This window comes from Mycteria americana, chromosome 2 (assembly GCF_035582795.1).
Source record: "Mycteria americana isolate JAX WOST 10 ecotype Jacksonville Zoo and Gardens chromosome 2, USCA_MyAme_1.0, whole genome shotgun sequence".
Taxonomy (NCBI): Eukaryota; Metazoa; Chordata; class Aves; order Ciconiiformes; family Ciconiidae; genus Mycteria; species Mycteria americana.
Window position 1 is genome coordinate 44,627,383 of NC_134366.1, and position 26,610 is coordinate 44,653,992.

General features: G+C 45.6%; 1 protein-coding gene across 1 annotated transcript; it reads right to left on the reverse strand.

Moving 5' to 3' along the window:
• Nucleotides 1-20,910: 20,910 nt before the first annotated feature.
• Nucleotides 20,911-26,060, reverse strand: EOMES (eomesodermin). The gene is made up of 6 exons (XM_075493185.1): nucleotides 25,202-26,060; nucleotides 24,696-24,850; nucleotides 24,257-24,378; nucleotides 23,592-23,750; nucleotides 23,440-23,501; nucleotides 20,911-22,717 (listed from the first exon to the last, which is right to left on the reverse strand). The coding sequence occupies exons 1-6, from the start codon at nucleotides 25,948-25,950 to the stop codon at nucleotides 21,982-21,984; spliced, it is 1,983 nt and encodes a 660-aa protein (XP_075349300.1). The 5' UTR covers nucleotides 25,951-26,060; the 3' UTR covers nucleotides 20,911-21,981.
• Between the last annotated feature and the right edge of the window lie 550 nt (nucleotides 26,061-26,610).

Genomic DNA, 26,610 nt, shown 5'->3' on the forward strand with positions numbered 1-26,610 from the left:
CACTCATCATATAATCTGTCTTCTACAAATACAGTTGAGGCAATTCTCATGGATATAATAAAGTGATCTGTCATAATCTTTTAAGAAACATGTTTCATCAGGGGTTCAATGAACAAATACTTTTTAATGGGGAAAAAAACCCCACCAAACCCAGTTTAAAACTATCTCAATTTTGATCATGAGAAATGCTGGATCAGTCCTATTCCCTGTTACTGGTAAGCAAATGGCAAAGCTTTCACTGACTTCAATGGGAGAACCTCGAGGCAATGTATTTTAAGTTACTGATATTCACAGGAATTTCCCTGTGAGCACAAATGTCATACAGTAACCACTGGGCAAGAATAAAATGGTGACATTATTACTAGTGCAGAATAATGGTTCATGATCTTTGCACTGTGCCCTATAGTGCAAATGTCACTACGTTTATTAAGATATTTCTTTTTCTTTGTGTTTGAGGGTATGGATCACAGCAGGAAATATTTTTATTTTTACAGTGACCTTTGCAAAGCTTGCACAGCTAGATTATGTTGTGGTAATGGGACAACCCAAAGGTCATGAAACATTATTCTGCCCTAGTAACTATTAGAAATGTGATGGGAATTAGAAAAGGTATCTGCCCCCAGGGCCAGTTTTTCTAGTCTTCCACCTCTGGAGACCTGGGTTCAGTATTGGCCACGCCACTTATATGCTGGAGGCTGTTAAGAGTCCTCGTTAACATTTCACCAGTTAACTGAAGGCTATGCTTCCTGACTTGATGAAGTTCGCTCTTTCTTTAGATACTACTGAATCATCCAGACAGTAAACTTAATAATAATGTTTAGACTGGGGGGAGTGAGAGCTGATTTCCAAATGCAAAGGAAAACACTGCCATCCCCTTAAGAACAGACAATGTGAAACTACAAAACCAGCTTGAAGGTGAGGAAGAGGCACTATCCTGGGTAATATTGTCAAATAAAAGCTCCTAACACAGTGGTGCACAGTTTGTTGGCAGTAGACTATGCTTGTGATATTTCACAGTGATTGTCAAAACATTAGGTTATAACGATGAGTACAGTACTATTGTGTTAGTCTGTACTTTTCAAAATTACACAAATCTAAAACACAGTGCATGAAAGCAATGCAAAATTTTTTTAAGAGCATTAGTGTGCCTTCGTATAGTAAAGTGAACAGCAACACTGGCTAATGGGTATAAATGCCTGCAAAATGTCCATTTTCATCACAGTGTCGTTGGGGGGCACAGGATGCAAACAGACAAATGGAAAAAAAGTACAATGGAAGGATACTGTGCTCAAAACCACATGGAAGACAAATTAAGCATCAATGAGACACTAAGGAAGCAGAAGTAAAAGCTGGTGCAACCACTGATGAGTTCAAACTGTCCTGTTGATTCACACATAAGCAACGTGAGGTGAAGTAGTTGCAGCAGAAAGAACAGGATTCCTGGGGATGACACATGAATTAGAAAAGCACTCGCCTCCTTTGCTTCAGAATGTCCCATTCTGGCACTGCCACAACATGTCACTTTGAAACCAAAATGGCATGAGAAGAATTACACAAACATAGGTATGTGGTTAACCCTGCTGGGGCTTGTTACCATGATGTAACCACCTGATTTTTTCCTCAGTGTTTTGCATGCCAGGATTATAAAATTTTTACCATTTTTAGCCTCCAGGCCTTAATTATATTTGTGTGTTGCTAGTACAACAGTATTTTATGCTACCTAACTTTAACAGAACACCACCTTTTCATGTCTCTGCAACAGTAAGTGCATCACTTGGTTATCTTCACATGAAGCCAATGCTGAAAATATCTTAGATATTCCAGTATGATAGAAATAGGGAAGAAATGCACTAGGAGAAATGAACCAATGGCAATTTCACAACAATTTGAGAAAACAAGAGGAATGTGTTTGGGGGCTAGATTTTTAGGAAGCTTCAAGGTTACCAATAGGATTCCATCTAGTTTTTTGCACTTTGTTCTAAAAGAAAAACCCCACCAAACTGATGTAATTTTCAAGGAAAATTACCACAGAATAAGACTTTTTTTCTAACTAGGACTAAACATGACTGGTGAACTTTACATTGAATTCTCACAAACTGAGCAAATAGGTTTTGTGACACAAACCTGCCCTCTGCTGGAAGTACAAGAAAATGGTAAATACAAAAGAGAATCCCAATATAATTTGAAAGTGATACCTTTGATATTTTTTGTACACAAGCAGCGCTTCTTTACATTATATGTTCTCTTTCTTTGAATGACAATGAACTAATTTTTCAAACTCCGAATAATCCATTTTATTCAGAGCTACAGAACAATGTCCAAATACCTTATCTACCAACAGAACGTTACTGATCCTGCATAGACCCAAGTCTATGCAAGAAGGCAAATGCTGGTACAGTCAAGAGTCTGCAGGAAGCACTGACCTGATAAAAATATCTGTGTCTTCCTTTCCTCATGAAATTCCCCAATAGCTGCACATGTGCACCACACTTCTGGGAATATTCATCTTCCTCTAATATTTTCACCCTCCATAGACTGTGAAAAACACCTACCATTGCTGTCTTGTCCCACTTCTGCCTATTCTCAATTATTTTTTGCCTTAGAAAAAGCAAAAACCTGTTTGAACAGCTCCAGCATGTATCCTGTATTCAAATACACAAAGATCAATGCATATTAAATAGGCCCTTAAGGCCCTTAAGCCTGCTATGAAACCATCATTTTTCATCTAAATAGAATAACCTTGTTAAAACTCAGTCTCCTTGCAAATAAAGGGCCACCTAGTCCAAATAAATGAGAATGACCAGTGTTTGCTCCCCGACCTACTGAAATCAAGCAAAGCTGCAGATGTTGAGCATTTTGTAAATATATGGTTTGTAGGTACCATTCACTTATTGCAAAAGAAAAGCCCTACTTCTTCCAGCAGCCACCCACTCTCAGCTTAGAGCTAACTTGTGGCTCATTCTTAAATCCTCTGGTTTATTACCCCTGGGTATCACAGCTTGTCCAACCTGGGCATGTTGCTAGGAGAAGCTATTAACGGCATGAGCTTGAAAAACATTTGTGCCAAGAGATGAAGTCCAGGCCCATTTACATTATAGCCTCTGCTTTTTCGTGGGCTTTATGCCATGAAAAAGCCCACAAAATAGTTGTACCCAGGTGCTCCTGCACAAACACAGGGTTAGGTGAAAAATTGCAGCCACAAAGGGTCATGGTATCACTGCACGTGTCCCAGAACCTGCAAAACTGTGTTCAACCATGTCTGGAGACAACTTTCCCATAAATGTGATCCCCCAACGTGGTACTCCGATGGGGTAGGTGGGACTTGAAACATCAATGGATCTAAGGCAATCAAACATGCTTTTAGTTACCTTCATAGTTTCACAGGGTGCGTATATGACTCTGCAACTTTCTGGGGACTGATAGCTCTCCTCTCTGAGCAGTACCTGCAGCTGTGCCATTATTCAGCTATGCTTTTACATCAGCTGGCATGAGCCTTCTTTGTAGGCAAAGGTGTCCACTCACTCCCTGCTAGGGCTGGGCTCCTCTGGAGCTGACTGCTCTATGAGCTGCATTCTCACAGAGCTGCAAGGTGATCAGAGCAACAGCTTAGTCCACGGCATCCCTGGCAGCTAGGTAAAAGTATGGAGCCATTACCTTGCTGGGACCAACAGATTGTCTGTATTTTTCTCCTGCATTGGACAGGAGCTCCTGGATCCTGCTAAGCTCCTTCCTATTCCAACTGGACCCACTGTCTATCATGAAGAGCAAAATGGACAACCTGGCTGATCACTTTGCTTTTGTGAAAAGCAAAGGCTTCTAGCTGCTGCACTCAACTGTGCTCTGATTTCAACAGCAGCCAAGAATTAATGTGTCCATGTAGGCACTGATGATCCTGTATTTGAAATCTGAAAACTTCTCAGACATATGGAAGTTCACCTGCCAAGTAGCAAATACCTCAGAAATTATGAAACCTCTGAAAAATCCTTATAAGCAAGTTTATAACCACATGCTTGGATAAGAAAGCACTTCAGCTGGAAATATGTGGAAGCACCTCATCCATCTGCAAAAAAATATATGTATTTATTGCAGCGTTGAACCCCCTGGTGATGCACTCTGTAGGAAGGTGTTGCAGCCTAAGCACTATCCCAGGAGAATCAGAGCTCAAGTCAACTCTTACACCTTTGTATTGCATAAATAAATAAGCCTGGTCTTCAGGACAACCCTCAGCAGGCAGTGGCTTTACTCAACATCTTGTGTTTATATAATTGGTGTACTTAAGGTGGAAGAAATACAATCCAGTAAGTACAGAACGTAAGTAAGTAAGTAACGAACACATTTTTACATCTTCATGTTGCTGAGTAGCACTGGCATTTAATTAATAGGATCCTTGGATGAAAAAAGACTAACTTAAGGCAAATTTGTGATATTTAAGGTAATTAATAACTGGGTTAATGTATTGCATTTGGCTAGTAAACAAAGCCTATCTTTATTAAACCAAAGTAAAGCAGTGAATGAACTAGTTTTATGGCGCACTCACTTCCTTTCTGCCACAGGGCCCTAACCTATGAGAATTGTCTACTTCAGTAAGCAAGAAGACATGGTGTTTCCACAACTCCAGCTGAATCTCACATTGCTCTAGCTTAAGGGCTGGTGATGGTATTTACAGGTGCAAGCCTAGTGCCCAGTAAGGACCAATAAGAAGCAGTAAGGACAGACTGGAGAATGTGATGGGACATGCCAATAGGACTGGAAGACAGGTGCAGGATGACAGCATTTTAATAGCTAAATTCTGCTCCCAGTTACTTTCACACGGGTCCTCTGGCACACTGCAGCTATTTGATAGTCAGGATACCATCCTTTCCCTCCTCTGCCGTTTCTCTGCTCCTTTCTGTGCAGTTCACTTCAGTTTGCATTGCACCTTACCAGCTGTCCCCTCATTTTTGTACCTCTCTCCAGCCTCTCCTCTGCGGACTCTCAATCAAATAAAGTTAGGGTGGAATTCTCACAGTTTATTACATCAAGAGCAAATGTTTAGAATAGAATGTTTAAAATGAGAGAAAAATGGGTTTCTGAATCTACATGCTAATCAGAGAAAAGCACGGTAGGAAAAAAAAAAACCATGAAACAGTCTACTTTTTCATTGACTGCAGAGATACTGCATGTTTCCTCTACCCGTGGACTTCAACTGAAGTCAAAGTACCTAACACTTGGAAAAACCTGTGCCAAGTCCTTCTTTTTTTAGGTTTATACAGTTCAATACCCTGTATTGAGGAACTAGGTTTGGATTTTTCTTTTTTTAATGTTGACTATCTCGCTGACACACTTTAAGTCTTGGTAATAGAATGACAATTTTCTTGCTCAGATGTCACTTACACTCCCTACAGTTTTGTCATGAATTATATCCTCAAAAGGGTAGCTATAATTTTAGAATGATCAAAAAGCATTTGATCAAATGAGTGGGACACATCCCCTGAATTTTCTATGTCATGGTTAAACTTATTTGCATAGGCAGGTATTTTTCTTGGCTTACAGTAATCTTGAAATACTGTGGTCACAGCAGATTTTTGCTTTGCCATTTTCAAATGATAATGTGTCAAAACCCTCCTGGGTCTGTCCTGCTCACTTAGTTCTGATCACTGTGCCCTTTCTTCCCTTGAAGTTTTCTTCTTTTTTCCAATCAAGACATATTAATTCAATCTCTCTAATTTCAGAGGCAGATGAAGTGCAGCTGACAAGTTTGGGGTGGGTAGAGGAGGAAACTTCTGTCTTTATTCCTGCAAAAGAATAACCAGGTTTGGTTACTTATTTTTCCTATGCAATTAAAGCTCCACAGCACAGCAAGGGCCCTACCTCTGAGTATGGAGACAGCACCTAGCACAACCAGGAGCTCCTCTCCATAACAGGTCCTGTGGGCATCACCACAATGGAAATAGTTAAGTGTTCATTTTCAAGCTAATGCCAAAATACTAGCAGAATACAAAGCACATTTTAAGCTGTAAAAGCCCAAAGGCTGTCCTTATATTTGCATCATATCACAGAACCAAATTGCTGGTGACTAAAACACAGCTGCAAAAGGCCACAGCAGGAAGGGGATTTTGTCTTCAGTTTCCTTCCCTCTCTGGCATCCAGGTGTTTTGGAGAGACCTTTTGAATCAGCAGCTGTTTACCAGTGCTCACTCGCACAAGAGGGCACTGTAGCCACACACATCGGGGCAGAGTGGCTCAGCCCAGCAAGCTGTTCATCTGCAGAAACAGGCTTTAAACAACTCTTCCCCGGAGTTAAGAGCCCTTGTCTTCTCATCCAGGCTGCTAGCAAACACAGCAGCATGTGCTGACGTGTTGCACCGGTACACTTTGCACAGACAGATTGCTCTAGGGTAAAACAGACCTTGCAGAGTTTATCCCAGTTCCAAACTTGAATAAAATTTGACAGTTATGGTTTACCTGAATGCCCAGGGAGTTGAAGTCAGGGAAAGTATGATAAGCTTTTTTTTTAAAAAAAAAAAACAGTTAAATCCCAGTTCATGGTGTTGAAAGGAAAAACCTTCTGTGCTTGTAATAATGTGAATACTTAGATTATACTGGCAAACAGAAACCTGGAAGAGAGCTCATGGCAGTTTGAGATGAAGGGTATTAAAAACTTACTAACGTGTCTGTCCACTTCTAAATCTTCAAGTGTGTTTATGCTTCCAAATAAATGGCCTGTCTTAAGGATCAGAGCATTCAAAATTCCCACTAATTCAGATACAAGTAGTAAGCACAATATACCCCAAAATATCAGGCTACCACTAACACAAGATACCTGTTGCAGTTACCTAACTTTAGGCTCCCTGCTTAATGTTTTCAATTACATTTATAATAGTGAATAACAAATAACAAAAAGGTGAAACACTTATGTCCTAACTCACTACTCCAAAGTACCTGAGATTTGCAGCTCTACAAACAAAGTAAGAGAAGTCTGTTACATACAACTATATTTATGTTCTGATTCGACTCAAGCACTGCGTGGACATGAAGGCTATTTAGCAAAAAAGTTTAGGATGGGAAAAATTAGAAGATTAAAATCATATTTAAAATCAGCCACAGAGGAGGCCATTCCTGGTAAACCAAATAATAAGAGAATAAGCAAACCCCACTTGCACTTTTGGAGTGCTTTTCATTTGGCACTGAGGATTAATAGAAGTGGTTTGAAAAGAACAAATCTCAAGAACATCGGCTGAGACTTCCGGTGGGGAAATCTGCAACCAAACCATTGCAACGTCAGACTGCAGAATTTAAGGGGTTCCTATGGGAAGTGAGGTTCGCTTAAAGGATTAAACCACATCAAGGAAGTGTTCAGCATGACAGTCCAGAATTAGCTCAGGAAATCCTTAAAGCTGATTGCTGGAAGCTCTCAGGAGAACTATCAATTTGTAATATATCGTATTCTTATACTCTGCTATTAGTGCTCTAGAGACAACATACTGGACAAGATAGACTTTTGGCCTAATGCCATATAACCACTATGTTCCTATGATCCACCTTGACACACAGGAACCCATACCGTTTCTGATCCTGAGAGATGACCTGACAAAGCAGGTGAGGCCTTCAGCCTACCTCCCCACCACCTTCATCTAAATGCTAACACATCTGAAGCACAAAACTTCCAAGTATTTTCCTGCTCTTAACACCTTTCTTGTAACTCCTTTTCTTTCTCTGTCCCACTTTTTCCAACCCCTACACTACTGGAAAAAAAAAAAACCACAAACAAAACCAACCTGGCTTAGGTAAGGCTGTTTTATACAGTCTTCTCCTAGAAGACTCTGATTAAAAAGGCAGCTAAAAACCTATGACTTCAGCAGCTGATATAGATTAAAATGTCAGGACTGACAACATCTAATAAATTAATATGCTGAACTTGCTTTTCTATATTAGCAAGATTATAAAGCCACCTAGTCTTATTATTAGTTACAGCCTCTCTCTTTCCTGTTATTTTTTCTTCATTTTTGCATTTTTGTCTTCTGTTATTGTGAAGCAGATTTGGACTACAACAAGCATGGTGAGTGTTCCAGCACACTTCATCTAGTATCAGGACACATGCTACTATCTTTATGCCATGTAAAAAACAAACAAACACAAAACTATCAAAATTGGGAAAAAAATGTCTTTTTAAAAATCCTCTCTGTAGGGGATATTGGTAATATTAAAACTTTCTCGATAGTACAAACATTTCGCTCCCCCCATCTCTTCAAAAGATTCAAAGTGACAATTATTTGCTACAGTATTTGATAGACCAGTATCTCTGTTCCCAAAATGCCAGATAATGGTTAATAGCTTGCTACTGTATGCTGACAGTGCCATGTAAACACCATGAGCTCTCGGAGCCATTTATTCCAATAAAAAAACCACAGCAGATTACATGAAATCAGATGAGAATTTTTCAGATTCGCAAAGGCACAGCTGAAATCTGTATCTGGTGATCCACCTTTAGATTTCCTGCAATTTATCTCCCACCTTCTTTATGCCCAGACACAGCCATAAATTCCCCCTGCTTCCACAAAAATCACCTTTTGTGAATGGAAAAGTACATTGCTGAACTCAGTGCTAGTGTTAAAGAACAGAAGCCTTCCCTATCTATGAACTGCTGCAAACAATACACGTAAGGTTTGAAAAGCTGCTTGTGTATAGCCAGTTCTAACATTGGCTATTCACAAAGACAAAACAACTATAGTAAATTAATTCTACCAAGATTCTTTGCACTAACCACAGGAGCACTACAGGTGCATTTGTAAAGCCAAGGGGCATAGCACTAAAATAGAATAATCCCTTGTGACATACAAAAGCAGTGTCTGATTTGCTTCTATCATCCAAAGACATTTGCTTGTAGCCGTGTGCTACCTAAATCTAAGGTGTTAATGTACTCGCCTGACTTCAGAAATCTCAGGAGCTGCTCACCCCAGGCAAAAGATATGCATCTTTTGGGGGGGCTACTATGTAATATAACACAGGAAAGCTCTATTTCTTAGAGGAATAAGGCAGCATCTTAGATAACATCGAAGGGAGCAGATTCTTTTTCCCCTCTTCTAGGCTAATTCTTTTCTTATTAGATTTGTAAGAAAAATAATCATGTTGGTCTTCCCCCAAACATCCCCCACACCTAAAAAAACCTTGCCAAAACAAAAATCCCAAATCCCCTGAAACCAACAAACTCTCAGAGCCATACCTCTCTGTTCAGATCCATTTTAAGAGCTACAATTTTATGTTACTAACCTAGGGCCAAATTCAACATATTCTACTCATATTAACTTCAATAGGGATGCATGAATAAATAGCATTCACTGAGTCTCCTTATATGGTAAGTGCTACTCTGTGTGCAGATTGCCACATCTGGTCCTTTGTGACAGTGCCTCTCTTACCTAGCCAGAAGGCACCCTGGCTTTGAAAAGTCTCCAATTCCAACCAGTACCCTACTTCTACAGGAAAAGTTTTCCTACTTGTATCTCCAGAGTACCTGCATCTTCCTCCTACACACACCCCTTTGCCTTTTCCAGATTGCATCTGAAAGACTGCATGCTATGTCATTATGCTTTATGTATATACACCCTTTGCATGTTTAGGAGCATGCCAGATGGTCCATAACCATTACTACATCAAATGGGGTATGTTTTAAGTGTTACATTTGCAATCAGAAGTGCTAGAGTCACAAGCCCAGAAAACAGGTCTGTAAACCCTGTCGGAGTTGCTGCATTGAAGCTGGAAAGTGAGGCTGCATGCTTACAAAAGTCAGGCATATTCCTCAAGGCTGTAACCTGAAATGTTCCTCCACACTGGGGAGAGCTTCCTCATAGGGATGTCCTGTGTTAAGTGACATGGTAATTCTTACAAGTTAGGAACAGCTACAGCTACACAATTTGGAGATTATTATCAACATGTTACAGAGTAGAATTTAACATGAAGCAAGCTAGAACACCTTCAGCAGTGAGAAACACTATGTACAGATGAAGTGGCTCCTGATGGATCTGGAAGCTTTCAGCTCAAGCACTGAAAAGGAAGTCAAGTTCAGAGCAGACATACACAAATGGTATGTAACAGGGACCAAGACCCTGCATTAGCAAAGAGAATCCATACGCAGCTCCTCCTTCACACTTCCTCCTGATGCGACTCTGTGCTGGGCTTCATGCTGCAGGATTGGACCTCGTTTTGTGGAAACAACAAGAGAAAAGCTCTGATTTGGCATTTAAATGCTACAGCTCAAGGGCCTGTCCCTGGGAAGTGCTGACCACTTGATTTTTGCTGCAGTCAGTTCTTTTTTTCAACACCCTGTACCCAATGCCCTCTGCAGACCCAGACCCTGCCTTAAGGATTTAAGTCAAACATTTTCACCAGGAGCTCAGGCAGGGAAGGTACCTGACCTACTCAGAACCATCTCTGAGAAAAGCATGAACCACCTTCAGAGTTCAGCAGCTCAATGATTTTGTCTGATCCACAGAAAAATGCAACGGATTTTCAGGATTGTACAAGAAATGAACAGAGCATTGCTCATTTGGAACGGAAACATTCAAAAGTGTCAGAATATTACATCGAAAGCACAGTGGAAAGCAGACACAGGAATCACTGAGCCAGCTCCTACTGATCCACTCCAGTGAACATTTTGCTATCACATGTAACATTGCTCTTAATAAATAGCAGTGAAGCCAAGATACTATGTGCTCATGAGTACTGTCATAAGGCAGCAAGCTACATATGCTCTTACAGTTGTAGGCTGAGGTCATAAAATCAGACTCTGCCACAGAAATCTACAGTGGTACAAAACATTTGAAGTCATTTGATCTGAAACTTTTGAGGCCCTTTTGGAAAAAATACAGAGTGAAAACTTTCCGCTCGGAATTCAGCCCATTTAATCCCATAAGCAAGGTTATTCTGCTCAGACATGACACCGGAATGTTTCAGTTTAAAAGAAAGTGGAACTCCTGCCTTATTCATTGTATTACGCATGATTTTGGAGCAACTGCAGCAGGAGGCTACTGCATTTCTGTAGAAACTTCAATGGGATTTCCAGTATGGGTAATACAATACACTTATTTACCAGACAGACTGGCACCGTTTATTTTTACTTTGACTTTTTTCAGCAATTTAAAGTATTGGTTCAAGAAAAGGTTTTCTTGGTATTAGTTTCCTGATACTATAACATAATACACTGATTGTGAGGCTGTAATCATTTATAAACCTTACAGCATTCTGCAAGTTTTCCATGCAGTAGCAAAATACAAATTGAAGGCGCATTTTGCTTATTAATAAGCTGGGGTTTAACCCCAGCCAACAACTAAGCACCACACAGCTGCTCGCTCACTCCTCCCCGGTGGGATGGGGGAGAGAATCGGAAGGTGAAAAGTGAGAAAACTCGTGGGTTGAGATAAGAACAGTTTAATAGGTAAAGCAAAAGCTGCACATGCAAGGAGAGCAAAACAAGGAATTCATTCACTACTTCCCATCAGCAGGCAGGTGTTCAGCCATCTCCAGGAAAGCAGGGCTCCATCAGGTGTAACAGTTACTTGGGAAGACAAATGCCATCACTCCGAATGTCCCCCCCTCCCTTCTTCTTCCCCCAGCTTTATATGCTGAGCATGACGTCATATGGTGTGGGATATCTCTTTGATCAGTTGGGGTCAGCTGTCCCAGCTGTGTCCCCTCCCAACCTCTTGTGCACCCTCAGCCTACTCGCTGGTGGGGTGGGGTGAGAGGCAGAAAAGGCCTTGACTCTGTGTAAGCACTGCTCAGCAGTAACGAAAGCATCCCTGTGTTATCAACACTGTTTTCAGCACAAATCTCAATCAGCCAGTCCTTACTAACGACCTTCTAGTTTCTCAAATTACTCTTCATAGCACAACCTGCTACTCACATACTGGATTGTAGCTTTCTCCAATTGTAGCTTCTTCTTCCCACCAATAAGAGACATTTTCTCACAGACAAGTTATATTTTACCAGTCAATTAATTTTCTGTTTACATTTGCCCTAGCTATAGCTATATAAGTTTCAGAAAACAAAAATGATAATAAGAGGAAGAAATAGGGAAGATCTCCCTAAAATAGTAAAAATATCTGCATCAGAGGCAATTCTTCCCTACCAACAAAGGTAGCTAGAGGGTTAGCAAAGCGGAATTTAAATAACAATCTGTTAATATCATAAACCAAATTCCGTGGTTTTCACTTTTGCAAAATTCCCTTTGAAATCTAGTGTTGCAGAATTAAGCTCACAACTTGGGTTCTTCCAAGTAGCACTGTTAGCTGTCTGAGTTTTACCTTTTTAGCACTGTTTGAGTTTTACCTTTTTATTTTTTTATTTTCAGTTTATACAGTGCCTTCCCTGCCATGGGGTATTGACTGCTTACAATCCAATCTTGCAAATGCTAGCAAGTTTGGTACTTACTCTAGGAGGCCTCAGGTCTACACAGGGAAGTCTCACAGCAGTATGTATTATGTTTGGTAGCATTGGCAACATCAGGTTTTTGTCTGATGTTGCTGATTTTGCCCCCTTAACAGGTGGGAACAGATTTTTATATTTGACCCTAAATGTTTAGTTCTTATTTGGAGAAGCAGAGGCATCAAAGCAGGTCTTTTCTTAACGTAGTTTACTATCAATGAAATATACCCAAATCCCCACTTCCCTGAGCAAATGACACAAATACAACCCATTCTCGTGGATTCCTTGAGCAAGCTTACTTTACCTGCAGAAACAGTCTTCCAGACCCTGAGCCAAAAACTGTTAACGCATATCTCCTTGTTCCCAAATTAGCCCCAGGAAACCTATCCTGAGAGGCATGTCATTCACTGCAGTTAAATTTGCATTATCATGACTATATGGCAAGGTCACCAGCCTGCACAAGAAAGGTCACACACCCCAAGTGACATCCGCATTACCATGTTCTCAGTCACCTCTTCCTACCTGACCACCCCACATTTCTTAAAGCTATGACACAGTGAGTGACTTTGCAATTCTTTCCCAGGGACCTTGGCCTTTCTGGACACTCAGAAGGAACAGAAAGGCAGTAATGAAGCATTCATCCCAACAGCCTGGGGAAACACCATTTAACCTGAAGGAGAGAGTTTTTTCTCTTTGAATGATAAAGCTGCAATTTCACAGTTTCCCAAATTAAGTCAACATAAGGTTACACCAAAGCCAAATCCTGACCTCTCTCTTCCTACAGTCCCTGGGAGGTGGCTCACAACTCCCTTCTCCACCAGTCCTGGCCATGTAATCCTGCCCTCTCCTTTGCACTGTTTCTGACTCTTGCTGGGTCTCAGTTGAGCCGATTCAACTCATGAACCCAGCAGAATGCAATTGTCCTTTTCTCCTGGATGCATTTTCTGCCAAGTCTGTAAAAAGAATGAACTCACAGAGCGGTTTGATGAGCCCCACAGTTGGTACAAGGTAAGAAGTGAACCCACAAGCCAAGCATAAAAAGGAAAGACTGAGGAGGGATAAGTACCTTTCTCTTTTCTCAGCAATGGTTTAAGTGGAACCTTAAATCAGCTCAAACCCTCTTCCATAGCTTCACCCTTCCTCTTCAATAAAGATATACCTCAAGACTTGAGATGCTTTGGCCTAGCTATTAACCTCTGTAGCTGTTATAATAGAGGACACTGAAAGCTTCAGGCATTAGACAAAAGAGAGAGTTAATCCACTTAGTCCCCATCAGGATTTTTTTTAGGTGTGGTTATGGCCAATCTTTAAGTCTTTCTATAGAATATTTTCACTCTATACTTCAGTGACCTTTAAACATTATGGGCGGCCATTAGCACTTCTCGGCATAACAATATTAATACCAGTGTGGACAACGATGCAGATCAAATCTGATTGAAGTGAACAGGGTGGAGGAACACAATTTGCCTTGTTTGCTGCTGCTTTGGCTCTCCCTGCAACTCCTGGTTTGGAGAATACCCCACCAACAAGAAAAAAGATCCGTGTTTTCTTTTTTTTTTAATCTCCAGTCCCTGGGTAGGTTGAGAAAACACCAGAAGGGCATTGCCTCTCATCTTGTATTCTCCATGCTCCCCTACAAAGACTTAGTACAACTCAGAGCAGGGGGAAGCACGACAACTACCTTAGCCACTTACCAAAAACACCCACAGTCCAGTCTAGCAGAAATCAGTTGTCACCCCACAGTTCAGAGCAATCCCATCAATGGTTGTGGGGTTTGTTTTTTTAACTCTCTGGTAAAATACCTCAATGCTTTTTGTTTGTTTCTTAATTTCTTGTGTATTGTAGTGTACTAGAGCCAAACACACTCCTTGTTCCTCTACATAATCACTCCAAACATGAAACAGAAAGTAGCCTGCCACGGAGCATCCCTCCTGCAGCTGCTGATCAAAGACACTGCCCTGGAACTCCTAATATTTCAGGCCATTTCCTGGGGAATTGCATCTCCCTAAGGATTCTCACTCAATGGCAAATGTCAGAAACAAGAACTGAACCCACATCATAATCACAATTTTTGTGAGCTGAAACTGCATTCGGGCTATTACACATGTTCCATTATACTACGTAATGATTAAGCCTTTTGCAGCACAGCAAAAACAGGGAGCTTGTGTTTTCTAATACCTATGGGAATGGCTTTCTCTTCCCGTGGTTGAAATCAGGGAAACACTAGACCTAACCATAGGCAGGGGACTACAAAGTAAACTATGGAGCAAGCGCGTGCCCATGGACAGCTCTTGTGGGGTATGAGAAGTGCTGTAAACCTATGCTTCACAGTACTCCCACAGCTATCTAAATGCTGTCATTGTACCGCTGTGGCATCTCTATCCGATCAGAAAGTCCCCTCACCATTTTCCAGACAGGGCATTTATACCAAGCTCCTTAAATGCTTTTGAAGACTGGTACCTAAACTGGCCACGACTTTGGGTACTGACTTCACCGTCCAGGCATTAGCTGTCATGTGTTGTTATTGGGGGGGGGGGATTAAAAAATAGCGAGTAGTACTGCTTAAATTGATGAAAGCAGTCACCAGCATCCCTGGCAGGAATATGTAAGTTTTTCATTCTTACATTCTGCTCTGTTTCTTCTTTCTGCTCAGTGCCAGCACAAGCATTTCTGCTGCTGCACAGTGAACTGAATTAGAGAACTGATCTGACTGAAAAATAACCCAATTCTTCACTTCCAATCCACTACCCTTACTCACTGGCCCATCCTGACAGCAGACATTTCCAGAGGTTTATTATGTACATATAATTTAAGCAGATCAAGTAGAGAAATATATTGCACATTTGAGATGGAGCTTTACCATGCAGATTTATCTGCTATTCAGATCATTGCTGGCACAAACTTTAGGTACAGTACTCTTCCTGTGAGTAAAATCAAAATCATTCAAATGTCACAGATTTTGCCATAATTTTTCTTCTGGATCAAAGACATTTCCACCCAAAAAAAGAAATTCTCCTATACTTTCCTCTCAAATGATCCTGCAAAGGAGTTGCAATGTAAAGGCAGCAAAGCAGAATCCTGCCTTCGCTGAAAGAAGTAACAGAAGAGCTGGGTTAAGAATAAGCTTGAGACATAAACCACAAAGATACAGGAAAATAAGGTACTTGATGTATCAGTGGAGACTAGGCTACACAGGTGAGGCTTTGTCTGTCCTATCTGGAGTAAGAGATAGGGTAAAATTTACCTGCTATTATGAATAGCTCCTGAAAATTCTTCTTTGCATTGACATGACCTCTGAAGCATCAGTTTAAGAGCTCTCCTTGCCTAAAATAGACCTTCATTAGGGCAAGAATATCATGTTCTTATATTGTTACTCGGCATAGGAAGTAAGGAGAAGAAAGTAGTAATATTTCAGCTATTCAGAACCTGTCACTAAGAACAAATAAGCACCAAGACATTACAAACCAATTAGTTTCCAAAGAATTCCTCTCCCCAGAAGAACAGCCAGAGCACTGCTACCAATTTATTGAACAGGAAGACAGAAGACCCTAAAAACAGATAGCTAAGCACGCTTGCTATTCATATACGAACAGTCTAGGATTAGTCTAGTCTAGAATTTTCCTATAGGAAAGAGTTTATGTTAAAAATAAAGATGGATTGTTTTCTTCCTCAAAGAAATTTGCAACCATGCCAGTCAATTACAGAGACCGTATTGCTTTATGGACAAATGAGATTATAACTGTTCCATGAAGTTTAACAATTAGTGCCCTACCTACACTACAAAAACCTAACCCTGCTGTAAGAAAACCAAGGATCATAACAAAACTGACTCCTTTGCCCTCAGTATATACAATCACAGTACAGATGAACCCTAACATGAAGTTTTATCCCCAAACCTGTTAAAATGATACCACTTTACGTTACAACCACTTTAGTAGTGCCTACTTCAACCGTAAGAGTCCTTCTGTAAACTGTAAATCTGCAGAGCTAATACTTCAGCAGCAGAGAATATGGACTTAGACAGAGCTCCTGCTACAGATGTTAACTGACGTCCCACTCCACACATCCTCCCTCATTTACAGACATCATGCCCCACTAAAAGAGAACTGAACCTTGTCTTTGGGGCCTTTCTTTCCATGGAGAACACTCCAGGCAGAAGGAACTCATCTTGCTCTCTGCCTGAGCTTGCTGAGAAAAGACTGGCTACTTTGAAAAAGCTCTAAAAACATCAGATCAGATTTGGGTCTTGAACACTCAAAGGAAGCCTGACTTTAAACAGTGGCAGGATGAAGACGACAGGCTGCTTTTCAAGCTTTAAATATCATCATATAAACGCAGGTATTCATAGCTTGAATTAATTTTAGTGGTATAAGCCAAAAGGTGGTATGCATTAGGAAAATGCATCTGTTTGACACCTTCCCCAAAAGCAAGAAGGGATGAAAAGCAGTCAGCCTGGTTTTACTACTGTTACAGGAACCACAACTGGAGTCTTGTCCCATCCATCTTTTCAGGCCATCTTTTGGGGGACAATGGTCGAAATAGGTTGGTCCCCTTATAGCAGCTGCTAACCTATTTCTTTCATGATTGGAGGGGATTATCACCACTTGCAGGGAGGACAAACTGCCTGATGCCATTTCACCCAATGCATTACACTATTGAAAGGCAGTCTGAGACCATGGCAATGAGGGCCAGACAGGAACCAACTGGTGGGAGGCTGGAAAATAACCCCTTTGCTAATAAATATTATCAGCAAGAAATCAGTTCCCTGCTGCAGATGGAAACTAAATGGCATACAACAGACAGAAGACTACATTTCGCTCACAAACCTGGGACTGAGCGGATGGTCGAAGCCCAGGTGAGAGAAGGACTCTTTCTCCAGACACACAGGCCTCCTGCACCTGATTAACACCACTCACAGACAGAAACCTGCTGCAGGCAGGTAGTTACCCCTGTGAGTAAAGTTAGGCCTTTGTTTATTATTATCCACAGGGTCAGGACTGGAGATTTACCTCCTTCCTGCCCAGCACTCCCTGCGTTAATGCAGTCCTTTGGGCAGACAAACCACCAGCACTCCATCTCTCCTTTATTTCCTCTTCCCCTTCTGCATTTTGACTCCAAAATGAAAAGGGGGGAGAGGGTGGCAGGTTAGAAGAAAGCCTTCAGAGGATTCCTCCTCCCCAGATTAGGATTTAATTGTATTCCTAGTGAGTCCCTTCTGGTTGTGCTCGGTCTTTCAGATGAATGTTTCATCAATATGATTAGGATCACATTCCTCAGTCTCGTCTATTTACACAATTGGTTGTGACAGCTCAGAGTATAGTAGTCCCTAAAGGAAATATTAGATACCACCCTATCATTTTATTCAAATCATATTTTGCACTCCACACTTTCAGCCTAATGTCATTCTCCCCTGGATTACCTATTTGTGATATCCAGCAAGCACTAAAATCCTTCCAATAAGGATTAGATTAATATTTATATTAGCCATAGTCATATTATTATAACAGGGCTATGGAGATTTTGGAAAGGGAGGAGTGGGCTATGGATACCTCAAGGGAGTGGGGCATTGGGCTTTTATGTACAAAAAAATGTGGGGCAAACAGTGACATCATCATAATACCACCGATGGTGGCAAAACCCAATTTCAAGGGGTGGACAGGCACAACACAAGTGACGACGGGCCCCATCCCCTGTTCAAGCCCCTGGGCGCCATTTTCTCCCCAGGGCAGGGGCCCCACGGCCGATCACCGGCAGCTCCCCCGGCATCCCTAGCCGGTAGTCCCGGTGGGAAAGGGCATTTCTGAAGCGTAACGGTACCGCAGGAGCCATCGGGGGCCTATTCCCGCCTCGGCCGCCGCCGCTCTCCCCTCAGGGCCGCCTCAGCGCGGCGGGGCCGGTCCCCCGCCGCGCTGAGGCGGCCCTGAGGGGAGGGCGGCCGCAGTAGCGAAAAATAACCGTTCCGGGGAAAGCCCCCCTCCGTTAACGCCGCGCTCCCCGCAAAGAGGAGGAGGTGGAAACAAGCGAGCAGGTGGCGAAAAGGCGGCGTTGAGGAAGGTGGGAGCAGAAATTCAGACCGAAAGTAAAACCCCATCACATTACTCGAAGAGAAAACACACCGAAAAATACTTGCTCCGTCTTCCTCGGAACGCCTAGACCGCCGCCCCGGGAAAGGGAACCCTTTCTCCCGACGGGGTCGGGGAGACACCGTCGGAAGAAGAAGGGTGTCGGGGTCGTTTCGTTTTCCCGCCCGGGTGTGAAGCACCGGCGATACAGTTGGGGCGAGCAGCGAGGGACGAAGTTTCGTTGAGGAAAAAAAAAAAATCAGACATTTGCTCCCGACGTGCCGCTGCAAAAAGCACAGGCGGGAGAGGTGATGAGCTGTCGGGTCTGCCTTAACGAAAAAAAACCCCAGAAAACAAAGTCTTTGCTGAGAAGCGGTCACCCCCGTCCTGGGACAGGCCCGTCTCCGCTGCAGCTATTGACCCGCCGGGCGTCCACGCTGTTAAAAACAAATAAATGTTACGCACGCAGAGCAAGGAACCGCTCCCTCGGCTCAGCGGGGAAATATCCCAGGAAATTGTTAATTCGCGGGGAACGGCCTCAAATGGTTACACCGGTGTACCCCCGTTTCACGGGGCCCGCGGGCCGGGCGAGAAGGAGCGGAGCCCCCGGGGCGGGCAGGGCCAGCAGCGCTTTGCCCGCACGGAGCGAAGCAGAAGCGGGCGGACTTCAGCCAACAGCCCGGATTTTCCTCAACCGAGAACTAGGTTTTGCAGCTTCACCGTTCACCTCTCACTGCGCAGCACCGCCACAGTGTAAATAACTATTTTTATTTATTTTTTCTCTAGACTCTGCCTGCCTTCCCATCCCCGTGTCAAAGTCGCACGCAGTTTTCATGCGAGAGCTATCGAAATCGCAGGGACGGGGCCGACGGGCGCACGTTTCCTTACAGCATTTTCCGCCCGCAAAGCCGCCTTGCCCCCGGGTATCAGCGCAGCGGCTGCGGAGGAAGGGGCAGTCATCCTCGGGGTCGCCCCCTCCCTCCAAACCCGTGATGAAAAGCCCGCCGAGGGGAGGCGAGGCAGGGCTCTCCACCCGGAGCCTGCTGTTTGTCTCAGTAAATCACATTACGAAGCAAAGTGCAAGGGTAGTTAACTTTATCTTCTGTTAATGTAAACAAATAAGAAACATTCAGTTCCTTGATCTTCATTTAAATATAGAGTTGTTTATCAGTGTCATCCTATGAAGATTAATTAGATACCTTTATTCACAATTTGGCGTCTGACACCCCATTTTAGGAATGCGTTATAATCACAAGGTGTTAATTGGGGCCAGCCAGGCACTTATGTTTCTATCAAACAGTGTGAGGACTTTTCACAAGTATTAAGTTCTTTTTAACTGTGCAGTGCAAAAATATACAGCTTTTAGTAACACACCACGGCGGAATCGCGCTCCTGAGCGCTCTATCGCGGGTGTTTGCAGGCCGGGAACGGCGGGCGAGGTGCGGCCGGTATGCCACCGCACCGCCGCCTGGAAACGGGGGACAGCCTGCCTTTCCAGGGGGCTTTTCCGGGAAGGAGTATCCCCCACTTAGAGGAAAAAAAATAGGGGAAAAAGAAAAAAAAAAACCTCCGTCCCCGGTCACTTAAAAATTACCGCGAGTCCCCTTCTGTCCCAAATCGGCTGTGACTCCTTGCGCAGGGGGAGAGCTGCTGGGACACCGATCTGTTTCTCTTGCCAACGCGCAGAGCCGCGCCTTGCACCGAGAAGCGAAAAGCTGATCGAAATCTCCTCGGAAATCCGCCGCTCTCCACTCCGGAGGGGGGGGGGGGGCGCTGCCAGTGCCCCCCGATCGCGTTACCTCCTCCGGGGCGGGCCCCGGCCTGAGCCCTTGGTTTATTTTGTTTGCAGCCGGGCATCGCTAACAGTTTAATCCCATTACTGCCTGCATATCCTCAGGAAAGGTCCTGCTGCCGCGGCAGCTGGGATTCAATTGCTCTGCCAGGAGGGGCTTTCTCCCCAGATAAGCGGGCAGGGGAATTTCCTACCGTGTTCCGGGAAAGGGAGGGGGTGGGCAGGGACCGGCCGGGGCAGCACCGCTGCTGCCGGGGCAGCCGAGCCGAGTTCACAAGTCACTCCCTGGGAGGAGGGCTGCGTTCACACCTCGCTTCCCGCAGCCCCGCAGAAGAGGGGTATCAGGGGAGAAGAGGCAACGTCAGATTTTTGGACCAAGCAGTGAGGTCAGAGCTTGGGGGGATGCACAGGAGAACCAGGGCAAACCACGAGAAGATATAATTAAAAAAAAAAAAGTAAAACCAGATAGCAGCGTCCAGATGAGCACAGTACAAGGGATAAAGCAGCAAGGAGAAATCTTGCAAGAGATGGTTCAATGTAGAGACATCTCAGCCCCCATTCCTTAGGCATGCAGCACCTCAAGGATGGGGCTCCCTCCTCCTCCCCCCAACTAGGACATGTGATGGAAGCAAAGAAAAGGCAGAGAGCCACCCCCACTCTTATCCCTGGCACCACCACATTTATTAAAAATTACTACTATGTACATAGAAAAAGAAAACAGAACCAAGTTTTGTTGGGAGAAGTTTGTGTGCCAGTGCTCTAGGGCTGATCAGTTTAAAATGGCTGAAACTATAGGCAAGAAGAGTGGGTAAGTTACATCACTTCCAGTTTTGTACAGGGCAGCTGAAAAAGTCACTTTACGTACACGTAAATAGAAATCTCTTATGTTCTTTGCAATGCTCCATATGCTAAGTTTGATTAACCAAAAAAATGCCTTTTGAACTTCAAAGCACCACCGGAGGTCCTTCTGACTGAACAGCTATAGGTCAACTATTTATATATTATTCCACAATACTCTACAGTGTACCTAGACAAAACACAACTGTACACTTTGTTTTTGGCCACCTCAATAAAGGTTAGGCTTTCAGAATGGAGGCATTTTTTTTAATGCAAAACCTAAACTAAGAAAAGTCAGATTTGGTCATTGTAACCCCATTGTTCGCAACAAGACCTTCAAGTCAAAATCCTGCCTGGCAAGCAGGCCTTATTTTGGCTGTCTTCTGCCAAAGAAAGCCTTAGCTGAGTGATATCCAACTCTACTGCAGACAAGGGTTGAAGAAGCCAGCTCAGTGTAAAAGCAGAACGTAGTATTTGTGCAGCTCCCTGCAACCCAGACCCCTTTTATCCGAGGGGCAGGCAGGGAAGAAAATTAAATTTGGAATCCTACCCCCCTAATTTCCTTGCTCAGGAGTGCATAGATTTGATCAGGCCTCTGAGCCAAGCCTAACTGTACACTTTAGTGTCTCCAATAAATAAGCCACATCGTAAATATCTAGGCTCCTGCTTACAGCTTCCACATGTGGTTCCTTCTAAAAGAGGGGAAGAATTCTACCATAGTTTGCTCTTTCCCTGCTTCATTACCTGCAACAGTCAAAAACCTTTGGCACCTTCTTTAGAATTGCACACAACAATTCAAGGTGGAAGGCAAGAGTCTTTTTGGCAATTTTAATGCAAAAAAAACCAAGGCCACCCTGAAAAAAAATTAGCCAATTGGAATAAAAGGATGCTTTAAGAACTAGTATAGAACGCGTAGTAGCCCAGGCCTTTTGAAGTGTCTTTGCTATAGTCCTCAGCATTAACATCCTCGCATTTCATAGTCGGGGAATTTTCATTGCTGGAAGTGCTAGGGGAGAGCCGTCTTCTCTTACAAGCACCCGTGTAGACCCCAGAATCATTTGAATCTAGAGACTTTATGGAGGGTGGAGTCTCTATCCAGGATGAGCCGATTTCTTCTTTCACCTTCTCCTTGGAAAGCTGGTCTTCGGAGAAACCTGGAGGACTTGCTCTGGAGGTCCAGGGTAATCCTGTTGCCATTTTTCTCTGGTAAGAGCCCCTGCTCCCCCAGCCTGCCATGGATGGAAGTGTCGGGTCGGGGTAGTATCCCAGAGCATGGGATGTCTGAAGGGGGAGGGATTTAATGCCATAAGGGAGCAAGGTGCTAGGAGAATACTCCGTCTCATAGGAGTTCATGTCCAGTTTGTTGGCACTGGGCTGCTGTACAGGCGTAACAAACCACCGCTGAGGAGGGCTGGCCACCTCTTCATTCTGCTGCGGGGAGAGCAAGCCATTTGTCTGAGGGACGGTTCTCTCACCATTGTAAAACCTGGCTGGAGGCAGGTTGTTGACAAACTGTTCTTGGAAGAACGGTTGCACACTGTATCGGGCGCCAGGGACGATCTGGTGGGATCTAGGAGAATCCGTGGGAGATGGAGTTAATCTGTCATTTTCTGAAGCTGTGTACATGCTACAACATAAAAGAGAAATACTGAGTGTTGTTCTTTACAATACCAGCATGATAGTAAGACAACACAAAAACACAAATGGGAAGAAGCCAAGTTATTTCTTAATTAGAATCACAACTAGGTTTAACTGGATGACTGTTCATTTTATCTGATTTAGGAGTTGTTTTTCCTAAAGGAATATAAAATTTCTAGCATTACTGCTGTACATATACACTGTTCTCTGCCAGCCAATCTATTTTAAATGAGGTACAGCACCTTCCTCCCAGAAGCCATACTTGTGTGTACATATATATATATATATACACATATACACACAGAGCTCCAGTTTTTCAAAGGGCATTTGATGGTAGAAAGTGAGCATTAGGAAAGTCTTCTGCTGACAATTTGAAGAAGCTGCCTGCTCTGGCAGTAGTGTATCAGGTATCTCCACAATCTGCAGGCCAGCTAGGTTCTGCCAGTACAAGTTTTCTACCAAAATTCAGAAACCTGCTAGAAGACAGGTCATCAAGACAATACAGTAACTATTCCAACAGACATTTAATGTTTCTAGACAGACATTTAATGTCTTTGAAAGGAGCATATCAGCTAGCAAAGCTGCCAGTAGAAGTATTACTACTTCTGAATAACTGAATAACTTCAAAAAAACCTCTTCCACACATATTTCAGGCCAGAATCATGCCTCCTAGACACAGACAGCTGCAAGAAAAAACAGAAGTGTACTTACGAGTCATAGTTGTCTCTGAAGCCTTTTGCAAAAGGATTATGGTCAATTTTGAGCTGGGTAATCTAAAAGCAAAAGCAGAATATAGTAAAATGAGATGTTGAACCCACAAGACAATTTTATTCTTAATTCTCATTTTATACATCCATGCTTACATCAGTGTTTTGGTATGCTGTAACTGCTATGAACTGCGTTTCAGGGAAAATAAATGTTTGAGTCTTTGAGGAATCATTCATATCTTCAACACCATCTTCAGTCACTTCTGCAATGTGAAGCCGGGGCTGGTACTTGTGTAGAGATTGCAGTACTATCATCTAAAAGGAACCATAGGAGAGACAAGATCTTTGGACAAACTCCATCTAACATTAAAAGATCTATTTTATAGCCTGAAGTTTTCTGTTTGTAAATGGTAATCTTTTGACATAGGAAGAGAGCAATTTTAACTGTTAACAAGAGATGATTCACAGCCTGTAGCCCTGTTTCACTAGGTTATAATATGCTAAAATCTGTAAATACAGGAAATCAAGAGCTATCAGCTACACTCCCACTTCTTAAGCAACTACAGAGATAGATAATATTGGCTACAAACAAAGAAATCCGCACATCTATTTCTGACATTGCTTCTCCTTACAAAAACAATTAGAAAAGAAAACAAGATCTACGATCCAGTTCAAGAAGGGAACAATTCACAAGAACAGTGATCTAGTGGCTTGATTAAATGTTGGAAAGCCCAAAAACCCCAGGGCTCCCCTGGCTGAGCCACCAAGAGCCTCCCCCATCCCACCCCCGCCCCCAAGCTTGCCTTCCTTCCCCCATTTACCTGCGCGTTGTTGTTGTTAGCACCCTTATTGTTCGTTAACTTCAGCTTCCCAAAAGAAATCTCCTGCCTCATCCAGTGAGCGCCGGTGTTGGGCGACTCGGGGTGAACGTACACCTTGTTGCCTGGGGAAGAGAAGCCAGTAAAGCAGCCGCCGGGCACAGACCCTTCGTTCCACCGCCGGCAGCTGGGAGCAGCGGGGCAGGGCGGGCAGCAGCGCCCGGGCAGCACCTCGGGTCCCCCCTCTCCCGCAAAGCCACGTACAACGCGGCGTGCGGGGGAAGGAAATAAAGTTGCAAAACGCCTTCAAAAGCGTAGCTCTGCCCGCAGCGGGATGCCGGGGGTGGGGAAGCCACTGCAGAGGGGGAGAAGCGGGAACCCTTTCTGGGAAGCCGACCCGCGGGGGAAGGCGGCGGGGAGACCGCGGAGAACCCGCACCTACCTTGCATGTTATTGTCGGCTTTGCCGCAGGTCACCCACTTGCCCCCCTGGAAACGCCAGTGATTGGGGTCCGCCAACACCACCTCCACGAAGACGTTGTAGTGGGCCGTGGGGTTGAGGCCGGTGATGTTAAAGCTCAGGAAAGGAAACATCCTCCTGGGGAGGGGAGGAGAAGCACACGGCGTGCGAGGCGGGCCAGGGAACGGGGCGCCTGCTCCGGTAGCAGCTGGAGCGGGCCACGGGGTGCCCCGTCCGTCCCGGCCCCGAGGAGACCAAGAAGGCAGGCGGCGAGCCCCAACCGACCCCCGCCTCATCTCCCGGCCGCCTAGTGTGGGGAAACTGGGAGAACCGCTTTTTGGGGAAAGGATCCCCGGGCCGGAGGCACCACCGATGGGGAGGGCGCGCACCCACCCGCGTGAGCGCCCCCTCCCCCTTCCCGGGGGACCGGCCCCGGACGCCCCACCACCACCACTTCCCTCCGTTTCGGCCCACCCCCCGCCCGCTTACCGGCCCTGCTTGGTGATGATCATCTCCGTCTGGTGCCGGTGGAACTTGAGCCAGAGGGGCCGGTTGCAGAGGAAGACCTGCGCCCGCAGCCCCGGGCCGGCGGCCGGCACCCCCAGCGCCCCCAGCCCGCCGCAGGAGCCCGACGCCGCCGGGTAAGGGCCGTAGAGGGGTCCGCCGGCCGCCGCCTGCCCGTACTGGTACCCGCCGCCGCCGCCGAACTGCGTCCGGCCGCCGGGCGGGCAGACGGCGCCCGCGAAGCCGCTCGGCGACAGCACCGAGCCGTAGGGGTAGCGCGGCCCGCCGGGCGGCTGGTAGACGGCGCCGTGCTGCGCCGCCGGCGGGTAGGGGAAAAGGGCGCAGGGCCCCCCCAGCTCGGCCCCCGGCGGCCCGGGGGACTGCAGGTAGTAGCGCTCGGGGCTGAGGCTGTCCATGGAGTAGCGGGCGGCGGCGGCCGCGGGCAGCTCCTCCTCCCCGCAGGGGGTGGCCTTGCGGCCGTCTGGCTTGGGGGCGGCGAAGGGCGGCTCGCCCGCCTCCGCCTCGCCCAGCACGGCGGGGGCCGCCCCGAACTTCTTGGGCGTCTTGTCCAGGTCGAGGCGCGGCGGCGAGCCCGGCCGGGGCGGCCCGCGGGACCCGCCGCCAGCGCCCGCCCCGGCTCCCGCTCCGGCGCCGCGCCCGCCGCCCTCCAGCGGGTAGAAGGGGGCGCCCGGCAGGGCCCCCGCCGCCGCCAGCAGCTGCTCGCCCAGCTGCATCCTCGGTGGGCGGTGCGGCGGAGCGCCCACACGGCCCGGTGCCGACCCCGACCCTCGGCCGCGCAGCGCTGCGGCGGGGCTCCGCCGAGGCGATTTATACCGGCGCGCCGGGCTCCTCGGGCCGCCGGGGAGGGGCTTGCGCCGGGCTGTCTCATCGCCGCCCTCCACCCCCGCCGGCCCATTGGCTGGGCCGCGTGACACTAATTTAATTAGACAGCTACTAATTGGAACAAGTCACCTGTGACTCTGGTGTGTGTCCCCCTCCCCAGCCCCCCTTCCCGCAGCCGGCTACCGGAGGGGCTCCGGCCCGCCCCGTGCCCCCGCGCCGCTCGGAGGGAGGGGAGCGCCCGCATCACCCCGCGGTGGCCGCAGTGGAGGGCCCGACTTCCCCTCCCCCCCAAAAAAGGCCTTTTGCCGAGGTGTCACTGTCCTCCCGGGCGCAGAGCCGCTCGGGCAGGGAGGGGAGGATCCGCGGCAGGGAGACACGGATGGGGACGACAGGGAAAACCGGGGGCAGAGCCGGTCCCAGCACCGCCACCCAACAGAGAGGGAGGGCGGCCATCCGCCGGGCCGCCGGGCCGGGGCGGGTGACACTAGCCCCCGCTCCCCCCGCGCTGGCCGTCTGGCCGTTCAAACAATTCGGCTTGTGCCCCAGCTGAG

Bases quoted from the DNA above. Each gene is read 5' to 3' on its own strand.
- EOMES (XM_075493185.1), bottom strand. From the start codon at position 25,950: ATGCAGCTGGGCGAGCAGCTGCTGGCGGCGGCGGGGGCCCTGCCGGGC. The intron at 23,751-24,256 runs GTAAATGGGGGA...GGTTCCTTTTAG, and splicing joins CTAACAACAACAACGCGCAG to ATGATAGTACTGCAATCTCT. The intron at 22,718-23,439 runs GTAAGTACACTT...TTTATGTTGTAG, and splicing joins TTCAGAGACAACTATGACTC to CATGTACACAGCTTCAGAAA.